General features: G+C 48.5%; 1 protein-coding gene across 1 annotated transcript in view; it reads right to left on the bottom strand.

The window, feature by feature from the left end:
- Nucleotides 1-22514, bottom strand: part of LOC147017346 (cytoplasmic aconitate hydratase-like) — a 70288-nt gene that overhangs the window by 28141 nt on the left and 19633 nt on the right. Inside the window, exons 2-4 of the mRNA XM_085846934.1 lie at nt 12570-12659; nt 12313-12481; nt 10363-10500 (exon numbers count right to left, since the gene is read on the bottom strand). Of these exons, the coding sequence (XP_085703060.1) occupies nt 10363-10500; nt 12313-12481; nt 12570-12659 (397 nt within the window). The remainder of the gene's footprint in view (nt 1-10362; nt 10501-12312; nt 12482-12569; nt 12660-22514) is intronic.

Below are 22514 nucleotides of genomic sequence, written 5' to 3'. Positions count from 1 at the left end.
ATGAACTTCCTGACCTTTTTGGGTGTCGGTGTCAAGTCAATCTGATGACATTATAAGAAATTATTTTCTGGCATTTTAGGGGCATTTAGCACACACGAGTTTCTGTTTTTCTAAATAAGTTATTTATTGTGAACAAACAAACATTCATTGTATAAAAATGACGATTTTGACCTTTTCATGACCTCGACCTTCACCTTTGTACTCTTAATTTTGTAATTGGTATTAGAGTGTGGGGAACAGAACAGTCAACATTTTGGTGTTGGTTTCATGCAAATCGGAGAAGAATTGACCGTGTTATGACTAAAACCGCACATTTTGCAATGTCATGACCCCCCTGACCTTTGATTCCCAACCGCTAATAAGGGTTATTACGTCATTGTGTCATGTCACATATCACAAGATGGGGCATTGAATTCTGAACATTTTAGCATTAGTTGCATGCAAATTGGATACAAATTGACCGCGCTATGGTAAAAAGACGATTTTGACCTTTTCATGACCTTGACCTTGACCTTTGACCTGATCGCTCCCAAAATCTAATCAAATGGTCCTCGGATAATAACCAATCATCCCACCAAATTTGCTGCGATTCAGTTCAATACTTTGAGTTATGCGAATAACAAACAAACAAACACACATATTCACAAATAAATAAATAAATAAATACACAGCGATCAAAACATAACCTTCGCAACAAAGTTTGCGAAGGTAACAAACAGAAAGGGGTGAAAACAGTAACCTCCGATCTTCGATGGCGGAGGTTAATGACATGCTTTTTGCAATTAAAAAAAAAAAAGCAAAAAAAAAATGAAATTGAAACAGACAGATATCGAAACAGCAAAATTTGTAATGCATAAATATCTACAATGCAATGTAGATGAAATGCATGAATACATGACATGTAATGCATTTGTAATGCACGAATACATTAAGATGGAATTGGCTTTAATAACAGGATGAAAGTTAAATCCTGAAGGCTCAACATCTGTTTGGGCCACCCTGGCACTGTTCATGCCACCTGCACCCTGATTAATAATTTCTATATTCAAGGAATACATTCAAAACCAATATCCCCCATATTTTCAAAAAAGCATTGGGATAAAGCACAAAAAAAATATAAAAAAATTGATGCAAGGTTAACGTATGTTAGGTATGTTAACCTGTCAAAAGCACAGGTATGTTAATCAAATAGCATCATGGTCAGATCAAGGTAGTTGCAAAAATGCTGTGAGATATCAGTACGATGAGTATATAGATGTTTATTAACACAATCCTCAACAACGCAGAGGAAAAAAACAGGCTCAAATGAGCTAAGATCCTCGTCCTCTTAATGATGACGTCATAAAAACGAATATGACGTCATTGTGATAAATTATTATCTGTGCTAATGCCCGGCTTGATTCCCGCAAACAAAATTCAAACAGCTTGCCTAGTTTCGGAGATAATGGTATCGGCGATTTCCATTAGCGGTGATATTATGATGTCAACGTTTTTTCTAGGAAGAATTTCCAAAATTGGAGATGGTTACTGCCTGCGCTTGGGCTTTCTGCATATACATGGCAAGTTTCACGAAGATCCGATGAAAACTCTGGGTTGTGAAACAAAAAATGTCAAAAAATAGGAATGACGTCATAAAAATTGATATGACATCATAGTGATGTATCACATGTGCGGTAATTCATCTCTGCTAATGCCCTGCTCGATTCCCGCAAACAGAATTCAAAAAGCTTGCCTAGTTTCGGATGTTAATTTTTAGGCGATTTCCATAAGCGGAGATGTTTTGACGTCATAACTTTTTTTCTAGGAATAATTTTCAAAATCAGAGATGGTTACTGTCTGCGCAGGGTATTTTTACATATTGTTGTGGTTACCAGATTCGCAAACCACCATTCAGGTCCCTTAGGTGAGGTATCTCGGTAAGTACATGTGTAGTTAGGCCCGAACCCGTTGTCTAGTGGGAATACATGTCATTTATGCGAGCTGCGACTCTTCAGGATAGCCGTTTTTCTTTTAATATCTTTATTTTGGACCAACCGCCATGATCACAACCACAACATCAACCACCGACCACAACCACCGCTTCACCACAACCGCCACGACCTTCCCGTCACACCTCGCAACCGTAGCATCGCCACCGTTCTTGCCCCGCTGTGGGTACCGGTGTTGGACTCGTGCAGGGCGCACGTTGAACAGCGTGTACAAAATCATGGATTTTGTGCTTCAAAAACGGATCAAAAACGACACACGCCCACTTTTTGCCGTCCAATCGGTGAGCGAGGGGCGATTTGGCCCCGCCTCCAGAACGATCGATATATGCAAATTTGTGGATCAAAAAGCCTTCACGCCCACTTTTTCTCGGGCCAATGGGGAGCGAGGTGAAAGGTCAAAGGGAGGGGGTCAAAGGCGAAGCTACGGGGGGATAAAAGGACGGTGTTCGTCAGTCAGCGAAACGAGAAGGAGTCGGAGGGTGGAGAGTCGGAGTGTGGAAGTCTGGAGCCCGAAGCCTGCAGTAGCTGGAGAAGCTGAAGAGAGTCGAACGAGAAGGAGTCGGAACGGAGGGGACGAGTGTGGAAGTCTGGAGCCCGAAGCCTGCAGTAGCTGGAGAAGCTGAAGAGAGTCGAACGAGGGGAGCCCAAAGAAGAGTCCAGGGTGGAGAGTCCAGAGGCGGAGAGGCGGCAGCGGCGAAGGCAGACGAGGGGGTGCTCGCGTCGGTGCCAGGAGCTGCACGCCCGAGGGAGGCCGGCAGCGCGACCTGGCCGAGGTGGAGACGCACACCAGGGATAATAAAGATCCTCTATACCCCGAGCATCAGCAACCCCCTCCTGTTTCCCCCCGCGCTGAGATAGTGCGACCAAGGGGGCCCCCTTTTCCCACCCCCTGCCAGGCACTGTCCGCGAGGCCCGCGGAGTGCGGCGCCATCGCCGCTCCGCGTCTCATCACCAGACGGGTAGGCGCGACCCGGTCTCGGCCTCAGGCCTGCCTCATTCTTGGGGGTATTTCTTTTCCTTGGTTTTGGGTATGTGTTGTCGGCGCCGTCTGTGAAGTAGAATTGTATAAGTGTTGCCGTGTGCTCGGTAGTCGGTATTAGCTCTGCATTGTTTTCGCTTTTACATTTGCTTTTTGTGTAAATGGAATTGTGTTTTCTTTTTTTTGTGTGCTTTTGGTGGAATTGTATTTGTGTGCTTCCCGTGTGCCGCGAATAAATGTGCTTTATTGTTGAACTGTTCTGCCGCTCTAAGCTTCGTCTTTTCCCCCATTGAACCCTCATCTTGCTTCACGTAAAGGGTTGGTAGTGGGCTGAGTACGCCCGATAATTAATCGAACCGTCGAGGTCGACGATAACACCGCTCGGTTATTCTGATAGTACGGAACGGGTCGCTATGGCCCCGTGTCCGAAGTCGACCTGCGGCGAGGTGCGATCGCCCGGTCTACCCTCCGCGTGGGTACTTAGGTAGGTCGACCTGGCGAGCAACCCTATCCCACGCGGGGGCTGATTGGCTCGATCGCGGTGAGACCAAAAGGTCCACCCGTGACTGGTTCCCGGCGTTAGTCCGAGAGGGTCACGACTGGATTGTCCGTCCGGTGGGCGACGTGCCGCGATTCGAGTTACGTGGCCGTTCGCACGCCGGCGGGCGCGAAAACCGCAACACTGGTGTCAGGTCGTGCGATACAAACTCATCGCCCTCCTCGCGGCACTGGTATCGGAGAACAGGAAAACGGGCTCTCCTGTCTCCGGCTGAATTCACGGGAATCGGTCCAGGGGTGAGAGAAGCGACCCCCGATTCCCTCCAAATTACGAGCGAGCAAATTAACCCTTCACGAGAAGCAAGATGGCGTCTCAAGGCGAGCGGGAGCCGGGGGTATTAGAAATGGATGTAGAATGTGTAGAATCCATGGCTCAGGATGGAATCCCCGAGCAGGAAATGTTGATTGCGCAGGAACACAGACTCGCCCAACTGAACCCAGGGCCCGAGGTGGGTGCGGCAGCGGCCGCGGTGTATGACACCTCCCCCCCCCCTCTCCACCAAAACCCTTCCCCAACCCTTGCCGAAACGGCTCAGCTGAGTGCATCCAACATGGCCCAGCTATGCGCCATGCTGGCGGCAATGAACGAAAAGATGAATGCGAAAATGATCGAAAAGATGGATGCGAATACACAACAAATGAACAAAAAGATGGATACAAATACAAATGAAATGAAAAACGAAATGAACAAGCAAATGAATGAAGTGAAAACGACGATGGATGCGAATACACAGCAAATAAACGGAATGGAAGCAAACATGAAGGAAGAAATGAAAGAGCTACGGGGTGAGACGCAGAACATGGGCCGATGCCTGCAGGCGGGCATGAAGGCCGTGACAAAGGAAATAAGAGTTGAGACAAGGGAGGTAAAGGGTGAAGAGTTGGCAGAGACACGGGAGATAGAAAAAATAGAGGAAAGACTACACGAGGAAGACGGGGTAAGTGACGCACACACACACACAGAGGTAGTGGAGGATAATGGGGGTGAGCTGGCGGACTGGGTAGAGACCCAGTGCGAGCACCTGGATGGCCTCCTCCAGGAACGAGGGGAGGGAGTATGCCCCCTTGAGGCGAGTCACGACCAGGTGAGTTCGGTCGTGCTTTGCGAGGTTGAGGAGGCGAGTGCTGTGAACGGGTGCTCGGAGAGCTTGGGGGGTATAGAGGCCCCGGAGACCCTTGTGGGGACACGAATCCCCAGTGTGGTTGTCTCTGTGTGTGTGGTGCAAGGTGTGAGTGCGGCACCGTGTGTGGAAGCGACCCCGTGTGTGAGTGGTGTGGTGGCGATGGTGCCGGAGTACGTGCTTCCCAGCACGCCGTGTGTGGATGAGGCACGGAGTGTGAGTGAGGCACCGCGGGTTAGTGCCCCCGCGTGTGTGGGTGAGGAACCGTGTGTGGAAGAGACCGCGTGTGTGAGTGTCGCCGTGTGTATGAGTGAGGTACCGCGGGTTAGTGCCCCCGCGTGTGTGGGTGAGGCACCGTGTGTGGAAGAGACCGCGTGTGTGAGTGTCGCCGTGTGTATGAGTGAGGTACCGCGGGTGAGTGCCCCCGCGTGTGTGGATGAGGCACGGAGTGCGAGTGAGGCACCGCGGGTGAGTGCCCCCGCACGCGTGAGTGAACGGCCGTGTGCAAGGTCGCTGTGTGCCAGGGAGACCGTGTGTGTGAGAGAGCGGTATGAAAGGGAGATGTCGGTTGGCATGCGGGAGCACGCAGCCGCGTCTCCCGGTGTGAATGTGATGGAGTGGAGTGTGTGCGTCGTAACACGCAGGTGTGCGTGGGTCGAATGGAGACGGAGACGGCGACATGGGAGAAACGAAAGCCGAGTAGCGGCTGTAGTTGTTTCGGGGACCGTGCCGGGTTCACCCAGCAGTGAGCATGCGGTTCGTGCTGTGCAACGCACGAGACCGCCACGTGCTCGCTTGCGAGAGTGAACTCCCGGTCCGGAAACGCACGCGGTGGATTTGCCGATCCCGCGGACGGACAAAGTTTAGGCAGGTAAATGGATTTGGGCCGGACGGGTTCTCCACGCGATCGTGTGTGTGTTAAGCTCCAACGGGCAAAGCACATGTGTTCGCGTGGGGAACCCCTCGAGACGTGTGGCTTGTGTTTTTTTTTATGCGCACGGTGACGCCATGGCTGCACGTGGGGTTGGAATCCGGCAGGAGGGGTATCTCTGCCGGATGGTCCCGTCCAAGGAGGGACGAGGAACACGTGCAGCTGCATGACGTCACGGGCAGGTGCAAAGTGCGCGAGCTCTGAGTTGCCGCGCAGGTGCTGCGCATGGAAAAAAAAAAAAAAAAAAAAAGAGCAAGCCTCACTTTCGGGTGCACAGGATTCCTGGGCAAGGGGTGAAAGACCCCCTTACCTGGGCACAGGATGAAAACTAGTTAGGGGGAAGGGTTAGCTTAGTAAGACCGACTTCATGGGGCAGGGGTAAGTCCTCATGGAGTCCGTGGAATGGATTAGTTAGAGGGATTGTAGCCAGATTTAGGTTGGGAAATAAAATGATTTATTTGGAGACTGTGACAGACTTGTGAATGTGTAGAGGGGACGTAGCTTAGCAACGTAGTGTTAAAAGGAACGTGCTATAGTTTAAGGGACGACGTGGGAGCACGAGTTAGTTAGGGGATGTAGTTAGAAGGATGGCAGAGTTCAGTGGTGTGTGTGTTGAAGAGTTGTTGGTGAGTTGTGAGGTGAGTACTTGGTGAGTGAGTGAGGCCAGCGGGTCTGTGTGTGTGGAGTGAATGGGGAATGCATGGTGCGATGAGTGATTGGGGGGAGGAGTGACTCCCGCCCAAGGGACCCCGGGGTCAGAGTAAAGTGAGTTAGGGGGTTAGTCAAATTGAAAAATGGAGGTCGTTTTGTTGTTGGTGGGAAAGTAGGCTCAAGACCCATTTGGAGGGGTGCAGGAGCCCTGTTGACGGGCTTGGGAGCGTGGCTGCGAAAGGTGAGTATCGCTGAGTGGGTACCCCGGGCACCAGGCTAGTCGGCCGCGGTAGGCCATGGGCCCATGGGGGGCCGGGATAGAGTAGTGGGCACGGGTGCGCCTGCTTGGTGCGGGGGCCCGGGGCGCCATTAGCCGCGTGGGCAGTGTTGTGGGCACGGGTGACCCTCGGAAAGGGGCCCTGGAGGCCGGCCTGCCACGTGTGCGTTTCAGGGGAGGTGCCATGGGGGGCACTCCCCGGTGTTAGGGAGCTGGTAGGCTCGGAGGCAGTGTAGTGCCCGGGGGTGCCATAGCGGGAGATTCGGCAGAGGGTCGTGCCTGCCAAAGGGAGCCACGTGTCCCAGCCAGGAGACCGTGTGAGGGCACGGAGAGAAAATTGGGGGGCGAGGCCCGAAATTGTAAGGACACCAACACAGGCGACGGGAATCTGGGTTGTTAGAACCAATAGTTTAAGCGAGAGGCGCTTGTTGAAAGCCCCGGGGTAGTTTACCAGTTAAATGGTTAGGGTAGATTAGGAAGTGTACCCCTCCGCACCATCCATCCCCTCGCTGTCGTTGTGAGCCGCTGGACCCACTTTGGTTATAGATCGCCGAACTCTGGGGAGGCCATTCTGAGGCTTGAGTTGGGCCTCGGCACAGGACGTTAGCTCTCCCTTGTTCCCCTCTGGGAAGGGAACGTAGGGGTTGGGAGTAGGCTAGGTGACAGAATAGGTTAGCCGAACAAGGACGATAAAGGGGGTTAGGGGACGATTTATAGTGGGGAAGTAAAAATAAAAACAATAAAAAAATAAGTTGGGGCTAAATTGGGGTTTGACAAATTCAGGGAGTGGGTATGTACAGTGACAGGCAAAGGCGATAGTTGGGAGGGAGACAGGTAGGTAGGTCCGAGCCCGCCTTCCAAGTGGCCAGCACCACCGCACTCCCTCCACCAACCTCCATTGAACGGCAAAGGCTGGCCAACTTCATCGGCTGGCCATGTTTTGCTTCAAGGCGGAGGCCGGCCAACTTCATCGGCAGCTGTTGTGTTGCTGCAAGGCCTGTGCCGGCCGGATCGTCTGCAGCTGTGGTACTTCGAGGCCTGTGCCGGCCAGTTCATCTGCCCGCTATGTTTGCCTGCAGCGGCCTTCTTCTGCGGGCTGTGTTTGCCTGCTCACCTTTGCCATGCCATGCCCACTGCCCACGTTCACCAGCCCCGTTCAATTTTTGCTTTGCCCCCCCACCCCCTGTTCATTGCCATGTGCGCCAGGATCAGAAAGCAACAGTTTGCAAGCTGCAAGAACTGCCCTGTTGGCAGCTACAACACGGGCCTGCAGTGGCGGCCCGTGCACCGTGTTTGTGTTCATCCATCCATTCGTTGTGCTCATTGCGTGTGCCACTTGAGCTGGCACGGAGACTGCGTTTGTGCAGCCCATGCACCGTTGTGGTTCACTGCGTTCAGTTCAAAAGGGAAGGCCTTGGACTGCGTGTGAGCAGCCAGCCACGTTCCCTGTCACCTGCATTGTTTGAGCCAGAGACTGCATGTGGGCAGCCTGGCTCCCTGCTAACTGCTTTTCTTTTGCAGAGTTCAGTGATCCTGGGCCATGGTTTAGTGTAAAATTTGTAAGTTAAGGTAAGATGTACTGTACATATGAGTGCGCCCCCGGCATGTTTGTCTTAGCGCCGGCAATTTTATTTAAGTCGTCCGTATGAGTGAGTTTGTTTAGATAGTTACGCAGCCCTCAGGTTATTTATTTTGGGGACACGAATACCATGAATGTCGCACTCAGGGATCCGGAGGTAAAATGTACTAGGGGAAAACTACACATGATGGCACACGAAAATTTGACGACTCGGGACGAGTCTGTAAAAAGGGAAGGGGGTAGTGTTGTGGTTACCAGATTCGCAAACCACCATTCAGGTCCCTTAGGTGAGGTATCTCGGTAAGTACATGTGTAGTTAGGCCCGAACCCGTTGTCTAGTGGGAATACATGTCATTTATGCGAGCTGCGACTCTTCAGGATAGCCGTTTTTCTTTTACTATCTTTATTTTGGACCAACCGCCATGATCACAACCACAACATCAACCACCGACCACAACCACCGCTTCACCACAACCGCCACGACCTTCCCGTCACACCTCGCAACCGTAGCATCGCCACCGTTCTTGCCCCGCTGTGGGTACCGGTGTTGGACTCGTGCAGGGCGCACGTTGAACAGCGTGTACAAAATCATGGATTTTGTGCTTCAAAAACGGATCAAAAACGACACACGCCCACTTTTTGCCGTCCAATCGGTGAGCGAGGGGCGATTTGGCCCCGCCTCCAGAACGATCGATATATGCAAATTTGTGGATCAAAAAGCCTTCACGCCCACTTTTTCTCGGGCCAATGGGGAGCGAGGTGAAAGGTCAAAGGGAGGGGGTCAAAGGCGAAGCTACGGGGGGATAAAAGGACGGTGTTCGTCAGTCAGCGAAACGAGAAGGAGTCGGAGGGTGGAGAGTCGGAGTGTGGAAGTCTGGAGCCCGAAGCCTGCAGTAGCTGGAGAAGCTGAAGAGAGTCGAACGAGAAGGAGTCGGAACGGAGGGGACGAGTGTGGAAGTCTGGAGCCCGAAGCCTGCAGTAGCTGGAGAAGCTGAAGAGAGTCGAACGAGGGGAGCCCAAAGAAGAGTCCAGGGTGGAGAGTCCAGAGGCGGAGAGGCGGCAGCGGCGAAGGCAGACGAGGGGGTGCTCGCGTCGGTGCCAGGAGCTGCACGCCCGAGGGAGGCCAGCAGCGCGACCTGGCCGAGGTGGAGACGCACACCAGGGATAATAAAGATCCTCTATACCCCGAGCATCAGCAACCCCCTCCTGTTTCCCCCCGCGCTGAGATAGTGCGACCAAGGGGGCCCCCTTTTCCCACCCCCTGCCAGACACTGTCCGCGAGGCCCGCGGAGTTGAGGCACCATCGCCGCTCCGCGTCTCATCACCAGACGGGTAGGCGCGACCCGGTCTCGGCCTCAGGCCTGCCTCATTCTTGGGGGTATTTCTTTTCCTTGGTTTTGGGTATGTGTTGTCGGCGCCGTCTGTGAAGTAGAATTGTATAAGTGTTGCCGTGTGCTCGGTAGTCGGTATTAGCTCTGCATTGTTTTCGCTTTTACATTTGCTTTTTGTGTAAATGGAATTGTGTTTTCTTTTTTTTGTGTGCTTTTGGTGGAATTGTATTTGTGTGCTTCCCGTGTGCCGCGAATAAATGTGCTTTATTGTTGAACTGTTCTCCCGCTTCGCTTCGTCTTTTCCCCCATTGAACCCTCATCTTGCTTCACGTAAAGGGTTGGTAGTGGGCTGAGTACGCCCGATAATTAATCGAACCGTCGAGGTCGACGATAACACCGCTCGGTTATTCTGATAGTACGGAACGGGTCGCTTAAGTGGCCCGTGTCCGAAGTCGACCTGCGGCGAGGTGCGATCGCCCGGTCTACCCTCCGCGTGGGTACTTAGGTAGGTCGAATTTGGCGAGCAACCCTATCCCACGCGGGGGCTGATTGGCTCGATCGCGGTGAGACCAAAAGGTCCACCCGTGACTGGTTCCCGGCGTTAGTCCGAGAGGGTCACGACTGGATTGTCCGTCCGGTGGGCGACGTGCCGCGATTCGAGTTACGTGGCCGTTCGCACGCCGGCGGGCGCGAAAACCGCAACAATATATATGCCAAGTTTCAGAAAGTTTCGATGAAAACTGTAGGCTGTAAAACAAAAAAGTCCAAAAGAAGAAGATGAAGAACAACAACGTGAGTAAGACTTAAAGATCCTCCACGAGGATCTAAAAAAATGGAGACTCAAATATCATTATAGCATTTATAATTTGTGTACAAGAACAACTGCACCACCTTGCGAACAAAGAGGAGAATTAAGTTCGAAACCTCCTGAAGACCCAACCACTCACTTGCGAATCAAATCCACCTGGATGGCATGGTCAATGACCAAGTCAGCTGGGCAGACTGGATTCACCTTTGCTGGATCTCCTCCCAACCTTTTCACTGCATTCCTCATCGCAGCAAAGTCCACCACTGCTGGGATTCCACTGGAGGTACACACAGGTGGAAGCACTCGTTAGGTTATTAAGCTCAGAGAGCTGGTCCCAGTATCTGTACGCATGTTAACATTTGACTAAAACAATCTCCTCACAAACTACCCAACCGATATGAAACAAATTTTGTATGATGCATCACGACAGCAAGGTCTAACTGGGTTGTGCTCCGCATCCGGATCCATCCATTTAAAGGGGGTTTAAAAAAGGGGGTTAAAGTTGTGCTCCCCATGACCATACCACTTCAGGAAGGTGGGCCATGGCTCCTTCCCCCTAATTTTCACCCTGCCTGTTGGGGAGATAACTGTCCTCCATGGGACTATTTTTAAAGGTGGCATTCTTTCCACAAGGATGCAGACACATGGACGAGACATTGTCACTTCTGTACCAATTAATTTTAAAAGTCAAGAGCACCACACAAATATGACTAAACTATTTCTGAGTCCAATGTGACACAGCTCTGGGGGTGAGGGGGTCAAAAACTTGCAATGGAACCCACAGGTGGCACAATGTCCATACAATGCAGGTATGAAGGGAAAGGATATCACAGTTACTGACAAATTTCTTTTACCCATGTAACCACACCAAAAAGGCTGTAAATTGTCAAGAAATCAAAAGCTTTCAATTTTAAAAACTTTGCGAGCACACGAACTCGGATCATTGTGCACACCAATCAACTTTGTGAGCAAACTAACTTTTAAAACGAAATTAACATGAGACACCATACTCAGCATTTCAGGGTGCAAACTAGGATTTCTTTCATGATATATCTTTATCAACACCACCACCACTGATTCAAACTCAAACACCGAGAGGCACCTTTTAAATAGAATGAAGAACTAGTCTTGTAGAAGAATTTTTAATAAAACTAGTGTCAATGCACATCGGCAAACAGGTAGAGAAACGGATGATATCAATGAGACGTTGATTGTGGTATGCTAACCGCCATGTGAAGCAAAGAGAAACTAGCATTTCAAGACAACCCTTCGTCAGAGAAAAATAGGTCACAATTAATCACGTTCTTTTGCTCAAACGGTGGGTTAAGCCCTAAAACGTCAGATTATCCTTGCTTCCCATGGTGGTAAACATACCTCAGTCAATGTCCCATTGATCTCATCCACCATTCTACCCGGTGTTGGCTTAATGGTTCGGGTGGTGGGCTTGGGATCTGAGGATCCTGAGTTCAAATCCCTCTCAGCTGTTGAATTAACACCAGGTGGGGTTGAGTCTGCCTGTCATCCTTCCGAGGTCAGCAAAATGAGTGCCAGCTTGCTGGTATCCTGTGTCGGAGTGACGACCTGGCCAGGATTGTGCCCAATAGCCAAGGAGACTGCTGAGGCAGCACCAATGCCCCGCACAGAGTATGGTCCCAATGGATGGATGGATCATTCTTCCTTTTAAACAGGCTGCTATCCTCCACTTATCCACATGTAGTTTCCTTAAAATGCATGTGACACAATATCAGTTGCACTACAAGCCTCCAGCGAACTTGGAAGAAAAAAAATAAGTTATGTTAAGCTGCTGATTGCATGCATTAAATGAGATCTACATTTGAAGTGTCTTCATTGCGATAAGCACTGCTGTTAAGCAAAACCAACAAATAAAACATCATAAAAGCGTTTGATCGCGAATGACGAAGACGACACGTGACAATGCACAATCGATATTAAAATCAGGGAATTTTGCTTTTGGTTGTTTGTATGGCAATGACGATGATGTAAAGCTCACATTGTACAATCAACGTGACAAGTCAAAACAAAATGTGCACAAATGGCCGTGCAACGATCAGGCCTGCATTATGCTTACGTGAAGTCTTGCAGGATGACGCGAGCAGGGCGGAACGAGACATCCGTTCCGTACTGGCTCGCCTTCTTCCAGTCTAAGATTTGCTCCACATCTTGCTGGGTTACCCGAAAGCCATCAAAGTTTCGCAGTGCCGATTCAAGCAACACGCGCATGCAAAAAGGCAGGCGGCCTGCAAAAACACACTGCTTGAGCAAACCTATTCTTCGCAGTGTACAAAATAATTTGCTTGTGACTGCAAATGCAAATGGCCATTTTACCATAGCTGGAGTCAAGCTTGGGGACGTTGAAGAACTTCTTTCCAAGATCATGATTGTACAATGGCTCAGCAAGATGCAAGTAGGGATTATCTGTAAAAAAAATATATATATATATATACATGTATATATAAAAAAATTATATAATAATAATAATAATAACTAGAGGGGGAGCACTCGGTAGAGTGCAAAACCTCCGCCGCCAATACTGCTAGGTCACTCAAGTGAACCTGATATCCTATTCATTCAATTTGACGTCAACAGTGCTCACAGAGTTATAGTTTGCAACTTTCCCTTTTACATACTCAATTCATTCGTCATAACTAGATTCCTTGAGACAGAAATTGATTTCACATGGGTATATCCACCTGAAGTTCCAAAATCAGCCGCATTTATAATTTTGGCATGTTTTTGTTGGAAATCACTTATAACATGTAGAAATGCAAAAAAATAAAATGGAAATTTGGTTGAAAAAAAAGTGGCAAAATTTTCGAACTTTTTTTTTTCTCCAACAATTTTTTTTGGGGGGGTGGTTGGAAATCACTTAAAACCTGTAGAAATGCAAAAAAAAAAAAATTCCATTTTTTTTAAAAAATGGCCGCCAGAGCGGCCATATTGGACTTTGGACAAACTCCAAAATCTAATGGCATGATCTTTGGACCATACCTAATCCCCCGACCAAGTTTCGTCGAAATCCGTCGAGGAGTTTTTCCGTAATACTGTTCACAAACAAACAAACAAAAAATGGCCCATAGGGCCAGGACTTGACGAAATTCAACAAGATCGCGTACCATCGAGAATATTGTTGTAGTATTCGCGCCCGTCGGCGTGCGAACGACCGCGTTTCACCAATAGCAGCCGGTTCGCCCACCGAACGGACAGTCCAGTCGTGGCTTTCTGCAATGGCGTCAGAAACCAGTTACGGATGGGTTTTCAATCCCACCACAACATTGTCCGTACCCTACCCGTGCGCTACAGGGTCTGATCACCGAATCTCGATTTACCTAATTATTCGCGCAGGTAGGTTACCGAGAGGTTGTACCTCAACGGGACCGCTTGGAAACGAGCCGCTTAAGCAGCCCGCTTCCTTTTGGGATAACCGAGTGGGGTAATATCGCGCAGTCCCGTTGGAACGGATCACTTTAACGGCTATTTAAACGCCAACTAATATTCCGCAATACAAGATGGCATTTCAATGGGGGCATGGACCCGACGAACAGGTTTACATTTAAACCAGCACATTTATTTACTCTACGTATGCAGGAACAATCATGCAGTCATTCAAAAACACCAACATGCACGTATACAGAACAAGCAATGAATGCGGCACGGCACATGGGCAAGACAGACAAAGCGCTACAACCGTCTATAAGCAATTATTAATGTACAGTCACTGACACAGTTTTACTTACGGGACTCGGCGCCACAACATTCATTCGAAAGAAAAGCAGGAAAAAGACCCCATCAAAGGCAATGGGGTCAGACTGGACCTCGGGGGTCTTTATGGCGTGGGACTTGGCAGACCGAACTAGTCCCAAGAGACCGTTGCAGGTTACCTGCACCCTCGTGGTGTCTGGCTTGGGCGACCCGCGACGTCCCGTCCCCACAGCAGCGAGCGTAGCCGCGGTCGAGCTTGGGCCTTCCGTGTGGCAGGCGAGCTCTCTCCGGCTCTCTCCACACGAACACGCTTGGGCGACCCGCGATGCTCCTTCCCCACGAAAGCTAGCGTAGCCGCGGTCGAGCTCGGGCCTTGTCAAGTGGCCGGGTGATTCGGGCCTCAGTCGGCAACTCGTTTGAGAGGAACGAACGGGTCTTTGCGCTCTTAGAGTTGATGCTCTGTAATAACCCGTCCATCCCTGAGTGATGCTCGAACTGTGCGGAAGCCCAATCACCTCGGACTGCCTGTCGCTGGCTGGCGAGCTCTCTCCACACGAACGTGCGGCTCCGCGCGACACAGCAGGCAAGGCTGCGCCTCCAGCTCGCGTCTCCTTTGCGACGCCCGGACTCTCCACAGACTGCAAGCTCCAAGCTCCAAGCTCCCGACTCCGCCATGAGCCCAGACTTCCACACAGCTCCTTGGCTTCTGGCTTCCTCCCGACTCCCCGACCTCTCCAGACTGACTCAGACCGACCGATCAACTCGACTCGATGCGACCCAACTCGAATGCAAGCTTGGCGCTCTGCTCGTCCTTTTATAGGGCTGGTGAGACGCGGTTTGGCCTCTGATCCTCGACTTCTGACATCTGACCTCTGCGCGGAAAGCGGACGTGCGCGAGATCACCAAGCCTCTCGATCCGATCGCCTCTGACCTCTGACCTCTGCGCGGAAAACGGACGTGCGTGAGATCACCAAGCTTGATCAGACGAGCAAACGTCCCGCGTCGGCCTGCAGCGACGCCGCTCGATGCGGACTCGCCGCGGCTGGCGCAAAGATGGCGTCGTTTCGAAGACGAAGGTGAGGCGATGTTTGTGGTGTGGAGATGTTGACGGTTGCTGGCGAAGTGGTGAGGATGGCATGGTTTGGTGAAAGGCAGGTGTGGTTGTGGTGGTGGAAGGCGGTTGGTCTGAAGCGGTTGTTGAGAGCGATGTCGGTGGTGGTTGTTGTAAAGCGGTTGTTGAGAAAGATGCTGGTGGTGGACGTGGTTGGTCCAAAATAACGATAGTAAAGAATAACGGCCAACTCAAAGATCACAGCCTGGTTAACATGAATAGTTCCCTTTAAACAACGGTGGGGAAATCTATCTGGACATGGACTTATCGGCCGAACTGATCTCGGGACCTTTATGGTGTTCTGTCAATTTCCACAGCCGTAACAATATTGAGCGATAATAGGTATTTTTGGGGTTAAACATAGTTTTTAGGGTAAACAAACAAAAAAATTAAAAACCGTAGATAGCACTTACCATGTTAAATTAAAATACCTGTCACCTCCTTAACGGATGTGACCAATTTTTAATCCAGTCAAAGATATTCCCCTCCTGCGTCCGTGTTTCAAATTTGAAAGGAATCCGTTAAGATTTGGCGGAGACATGAATTTTTGAAAATCGGCCCATGCTAAAAGATACGGATTTTTGCGTTTTTCAGGAATTTTTCTTGACCTTGACATGCCAAAAGTTATAGGGTTCTATTCTGGTGGCCAATAAGTCCATTGGTGAAGTTCCATGACATTCTGACTCGAAATGCGACCTGTAGAGCGAGACGTACACACAAACAAACAAATAAACCAATGTCACCCGCAGGGTGACCCGTATCTTGCCAAAAGGTGACCACGTGTGACTTCTTTAAGGTCACACTGAGGTGAACAGAGCTGCTATCCACCAGGAGCGACTCCTTGAGGAATATCTGCCTACGAGAGATTCCGATGAGAATCGTTCTACAGTCACCATGAAAAATATGCGTTTGCCTCATAACGTCACCAAATGATGTCATAATGTCTCAAGCTTGACATCTCTAGAAAGCACTCATCGAGGTGTTCAATTTGAGGTACTACACGATATGGTTCCGAAAACTTGAAAATTTGACCTTGGGGTCAAATATGTTTGACCTCAGGCACTAACCATGAAGGTCAAGGCCAATCGCCACCAAAAACTAATCAGCTGAGCGCCAGACCATATACTACATTCCCATAAAGTTTGGAGACGATTCGATTAAAATTACTCAAAAAATAAGGGTTTCGTCGACTCCTCTGATTTGCGACAAAGTGACCCTGACCTTTGACCTTGACCTTCAAAATTTTATGCGCTGAAAGGGACCTCTATAGGCCTCTGATATGCGAAGTTACAAAAATTTCCAATGATAACTGTGCTCGGCAGAGTGATTTATACGTGATTACAGACCAAAAAAAAACAAAAAAAAAACATATTAAGGTCAAGGCCAATCGCCACCAAAAATTAATCAGCTGAGCGCCAGACCATGAACTATATTCCCATGGAGTTTGAAGATGATGCGATCAAAATTACTCAAAAAATAAGGGTTTCGTCGACTCCCCTGATTTGCGACAAAGTGACCTTGACCTTTGACCTTGACCTTCAAAATTTTGTGCACTGAAAGGGACCTCTATAGGTCAGGTATGGGAGCATGTGCCAGAACAGCACGTCGCTGCGTCCACTTTCCGCCGGTACTCCAGGGGCCTCCGTCTGGCCATCCCCCAGGCAGATGCCAGGCCCATCCCCATCTCCTTGAGATGTGAACCTGCTGAGGTCAACCTGCTGCAACCATGAGGCACGTGGTCGGCCCACTGGCCTCCTCCACTCATGAGACTCCCTCGGTGAGAGAATCTGGTGAGCAGGATCAGCGTCAGGAAAACGAGCCACATGTCCATACAGCCGCAACTGACGCTCACGGACTATGCAGGTAACAAATCTCATCCGAGTCTCTCTCAGCAACCGCTCGTTGGACACAAAATCCGGCCAGCGATAGCCAAGGATTCTCCGAAGAGCTCTGGTACCAAAGGAATTAAGTCTCCGTCTCAGATCCTTGGTCAGAGTCCAAGTCTCGCACCCATAGAGCAAGACTGGAAGTACCAAGGACCTGAAGACTCGGACTTTCGTCCTCCCGCACAGGTACCGGCAGCGCCACACCCCATGATCCAGTGAATCCATGACTCCCCAGGCCCGACCCAGACGTCTATTGACCTCTGACTCGCAGCCAGCAGAGACATGAATATCACTGCCAAGGTAAGTGAATCTCTCCACGACCTCAACATCCTCACCACAAACAGACACAGACAGGACAGCAGCATCCAAGACGTCACCGAAAGCCTGGATCTTAGTTTTGACCCAAGAAAACCGTAATCCCAACGGCTCCGACTCCTCATTCAGCACCTCGAGGGCCCCCAAGAGGATGTCTAAAGTCTCCGCAAAGATGACTGCATCATCTGCAAAATCAAGGTCCGAGATCTTGACATTCCCAAACGATGCACCGCAGCTTGATCTCTCCGACATCCTCCCTAAAATCCAGTCCATACAAGTGCTGAAAAGTGTGGGGGCCAGTACACACCCCTGACGAACTCCAGTAACAACTGGAAATAAGTCAGAGATGGTACCACCACACTTCACAGCACTCTCAGTACCAGAGTAGAGTTCAGACATCAGATCGATCAGTTTTGGTGGCACCCCACGAAGACCAAGAATCCTCCAGAGGACATCCCGATTCACTGAATCGAACGCTTTACAGAGATCAACATAGGCTGCAAGCCGCCCCTGCCGAAACTCTCGTCTGCGTTCGGTGAGGACACGAAGGGCAAGGATACGGTCAATCATTGACCTCTTTGGTGTAAAGCCTGACTGCTCTGGACGCTGGTGCTCAAGCAGATGGTGGCGAACCCTATCAAGAATTATCCGAGCAAAGACCTTGCCCGGCACTGAGAGCAGCGTCACCCCTCGATCACCCTTCCCTTTCCAGAGAGGGACAACAAGGCCCCGCTTCCAGTCAGTTGGGATGATGCCTGTGTTCCAGGCAGAGCACAAAACTGCATGCAACGACACGAGTGCAGCATTTCCACCAGCCTTGAGAAGTTCAGCATGGATGCCACAGATCCCTGGAGCTTTGCCCCGTTTCAACCGGTTCACCGCAGCCCGTGTTTCCACAAGCGAAGGTGGACCACAGTTGATTCGAGGGTCAGCAACAGGGATTGTAACACCCTTGACGTCCAACTCGACAGCTGGGGGATCAGCCTGGTACAACCGCTCAAAGTAACCGGCCCAGCGGGCCTTCACTTCAGACTCCTGTCAAGAGCTTACCACTCTCTGCTCGAACTGCAGTGCTCCGAGGGATGGGCTTGGATGAACGTAATGCGCGAATTCCCCTGTAAGCGGGACGAGAATCACCTGTCCACAGGTGATGCTCTACCCCCTCACAGGCCTCCTTGTCCACCCTCAGTGCACGTACAGTTTTACGCCTCAGCTCCCTGAACAGCTCAGCTCTGCCATTCAGCCTGGCCCTGCGACTCTGGTCAATGGTATCCAGTGTCCCTTGAGAGACAAAATTCTTCTTTGCCCTGCGGTGAGCTCCAAGGCATCCACCGGCAACATCAAGGACGGTGGTCTTGAAGGCGCTCCACAACTCTTCAGGACCCCCCAAAGCACCCAGACCCCCCAAGTGTCCACTCAGCCTGTTCGCAAACTCCTCAGCTACTCTCTCATCCCTGAGATTGGCAACATCCAGCCTAGGCTGGGATGGTACCATTCTCCAGGATTTAAGGTGCAGCTTTAGAGTTGCTACAGCAAGCCTGTGGTCAGTATTGAGGAACTGAGCACTCCGGTAGACCCTGCAGTTCTGGATCATCCTTCAACGACCGTCAATGAGGACATGGTCAATCTCCTTTGCCACACCTCTATAGGCCTCTGATATGCGAAGTTACAAAAATTTCCAATGATAACCGCTCTGCAGAATTTTTTATACGTGATTACAAACAAACAAACAAACAAAAAAAAACATACAAGCTGACTAACATATCTTGCAAAAACTTCGTTTTGGCAAGATAACAAACAAACAAACTGAACCGACCAACATACTTGACAAAATCGTAGATTTCGTCAAGTAACAAACAAACAGACAGGGGTGAAAACAGTAACCTCCGTCCATCTTCGATGGCGGAGGTTAATCATCAAAGGAATGAAAATGCATATTTAACTAATTTTTAGTAATGTGCACATTATATGCACTCCCGAAAAGTGGAAACAAAATAAAACAAAATTATGTTACAAATTTAAAGCCAAACTTATGAAATGGAACTGCTACCCATCATTCGAAACCACATCACATTGTTAGAACTCCCCCATCCCCACACACAGAAAAAACATTTACCAAACAAAAATGTGAATACTGTAATCAGACTGCCGTTGCAAATGACGGCAATAAATGAACAATGGAAAGCAACTTGGCTTTTAACACAGGTAATCAAACTCTTCAAAAAATAAATTGACCAATCAGGCTGCTCTCTGAAACAAGTATCCATCAACTTCATCTAATTTGGTATCAAGTGCAAAACGTGAACTAGAAGGGCACACGGTAGAGTGCATACCTCCGCCACGTAATGCCTGATCCACGAGGACATATCTGGCCCAATACATTTTTTTTTTTTTAATCGAAATTTTTTTTGAAGAAAAAAAGTCGCAAAATTTTGTTTTTTTTCTCTCAAACAATTTTTTTTTGGGGGGGGGGTTGGAAAGCACTGAAAACATGTAGAAATGCAAAAACAAAAATTCAGATATTTTTTCAAAATGGCTGCCATAGCGGCCATATTGGACTTTGGACAAAGTCCAAAATCTAATGGCATGATCCTTGGACCATACCTAATCCCCCCACCAAGTTTCGTCGAAATCCGTCAAGAAGTTTTTCCGTAATACTGTTCACAAACAAACAAACAAGCCGGTAGGCGACGAGGGATTCGCTAGGATCGAAGTGCTGGATGCGATGCTTTTCATTCTGACCGATCCACTGACGAAGATTCATTGCCAAGACGTATTGGTTCACATACAATTGTTCCTCTGCCTGGCAAGATTTTTCCAGTTGCGTATTTTGCCAACTGGCAATCCTCATAAAAAATGATGGTAAATAGACACCCTATTTTTGAAGGACTACCATTTGAAAAATAATCAGTTTGCTGGTTTGTGCTGTGGAGCCTCACGTTGCGTGCACACACACACACACACACACACACACACACACACACACACACACACACACACACACACACACACACAAACTTCTCTCAATGCTCTTGTTTTACCACACCTCCTGAGCCACACAATATTTTTCACAAGCCACGCCCACTTTCCAACGCCACTCCCACTTTTCATCAACCACGTCCACTTTCCCTAAGCTCCGCCCACTTTCCTAAGCCCCTCATAAAAAATGACGGTAAATAGACACCCGATTTTTGAAGGACTACCATTTGAAAAATGAAACCTCAATCAAAAATCAGCTCGAGTAAAATTTTCTGAACATCTCGAAGTGTTTAATTCCAGTCTCGTTTCTCCACATTCAAAACTGAAGGACAAGTATTGAAAATACTGTACGCGGTTTTTCGGCCGCTGCACAGCAACGGGTGGTTGCTAGTCAACGAAATTCAAGCGCACACATTCCCAGACCATATGGCACCTGTTGGCAAAGTTTCATCGAAATTGGTTCGCTGGTTCGTGCTGTGGAGCCTCGCGTTGCAGACACATGGAAAACCCGACAATAAGGGATATCTAGCATATATAGCGAATCCAACAAACAGACAGGCGTGAAAACAGTAACCTCCATCCATCTTCGATGGCGGAGGTTAATTAAAGAGTTTGACGAAAACAAGCACGAGCCACCTCCTTTCCACATGTAAAGAAACTCATGTTAGAACAGCTGTATACACAAAGGCACACCAACATATGTAGAAACACAAACCAAGCGCAATCATTGAAAACAAGGACATAATGCTCACGTACGACCTGATAATTCTATCCAGCGTGAACAAAGAAAATAAAAGCACCGAGACTGGACATAGTACTCAGATACAAAAAGGAAAATAAGGCATTACTAATTGAGGTTTCAGTACCCATTGATTTTGGTCAAAATAACGCAGGAATCAAGAAAATGACCAAATATCAAGATCTCAACAATGAAATGAAAAGATCTTGGAAACTGAAGAGCATCAAAAATGTACCAGTGATAATTGGAGCAACAGGAGTGATAAAGAACCTTACAGAGATATGACAAACCATCCCTGGGAACATTACTATTACCAAAAATGAATTGCAGTTGGAAGCTGTATGGGACTCAGTTAATGATCCTCAAAAAGAGCCCTCTGAATAAAACTCAGAGAACACAACTTAGCCAATGAATCATGATCCTTCACCGAAACGAAGGTGGATACTTTGAGTCCTGGGAGGACTATGTTTCACCTTCTGAAACCCGAATTAAGGAGATAATCAATTAGTCAGGCACGCACGCACGCAGCAATGTGTGCAAATACATGGTGCATAACAACACTGAAAACTGGATGGTGCAAACAGCTAGATAAGATGAGCAACAAACAACACAATCCCAAACACCACATCCATATGTGCACAACACCCAACGAGAATCACAACACTCAACACCTCATCATGCCCAACCCGGACGCAAAACCAGCCGTGTCCGTGCCCCGGAAACACACAAACAACAACAAGCGCACACACATACAGCACCAGATCACGAGCAAGTAATATTTAAAAAAAGAGCAGAGCACCCCTTCAATCATGTGATTTGATGTTTGTTTTGCATTCCTCCATTTGACCTCGAGCACCAGCCCGTGACCAGAAATGAGCGGTCGTATCGAAATAAAAACCAGACACATACTGAGGCTCGGGGTCTATTGTGCCTGATGAAGCCGGCTGTGAAGCAGGTGAAACGTTGCCTGAGACCTGGTCTGCTCTCGCTTTTTTGATCAAATTAGCGGAGTCGATCTAGTTTTTTTTACTTTTGGTTGGAAGCACCTTCTTTTTCTTTAAAAAATGTGTCATCCCAACCACCACAATCTTATACAATATATATATATATATATATATATATATATATATATATATATATATATATATACACACAATATATATATATATATACACACAATATATATATATATATATATATACACAATATATATATATATATATATATATATATATATATATATATATATATATATATATATATATATATTCTACAAGCTTGTATTTTATTAGTTCCTTCAAGTCATAATGCACAAAATGAACTTTGTAATATCTGTATTGGTTTAACACTTGTTTGTATCATGCAATAAATTTTTTGTACTGTAATTTATTCACCGATACAAAAAATAAAAATAAAAATAAAAACTTTATTACCCCGTGCACGCGAAGCGAAAAGCGGGGTTACGCAATTGGTCCACTTTTGTCAATCTGTCTGGCTGCCTGTCTGCCTACAAACATCAGTTTATGGTGGAGGAACAACTT

The sequence above is a fragment of the Eptatretus burgeri genome, chromosome 11 (genome assembly GCF_056783735.1).
Source record: "Eptatretus burgeri isolate ZD-2024b chromosome 11, Ebu_testis_v1, whole genome shotgun sequence".
NCBI classification, from domain to species: Eukaryota; Metazoa; Chordata; class Myxini; order Myxiniformes; family Myxinidae; genus Eptatretus; species Eptatretus burgeri.
The sequence above is the reverse complement of the archived record's forward strand: the minus strand, read 5'-3'. Positions and strand labels throughout refer to the sequence as shown.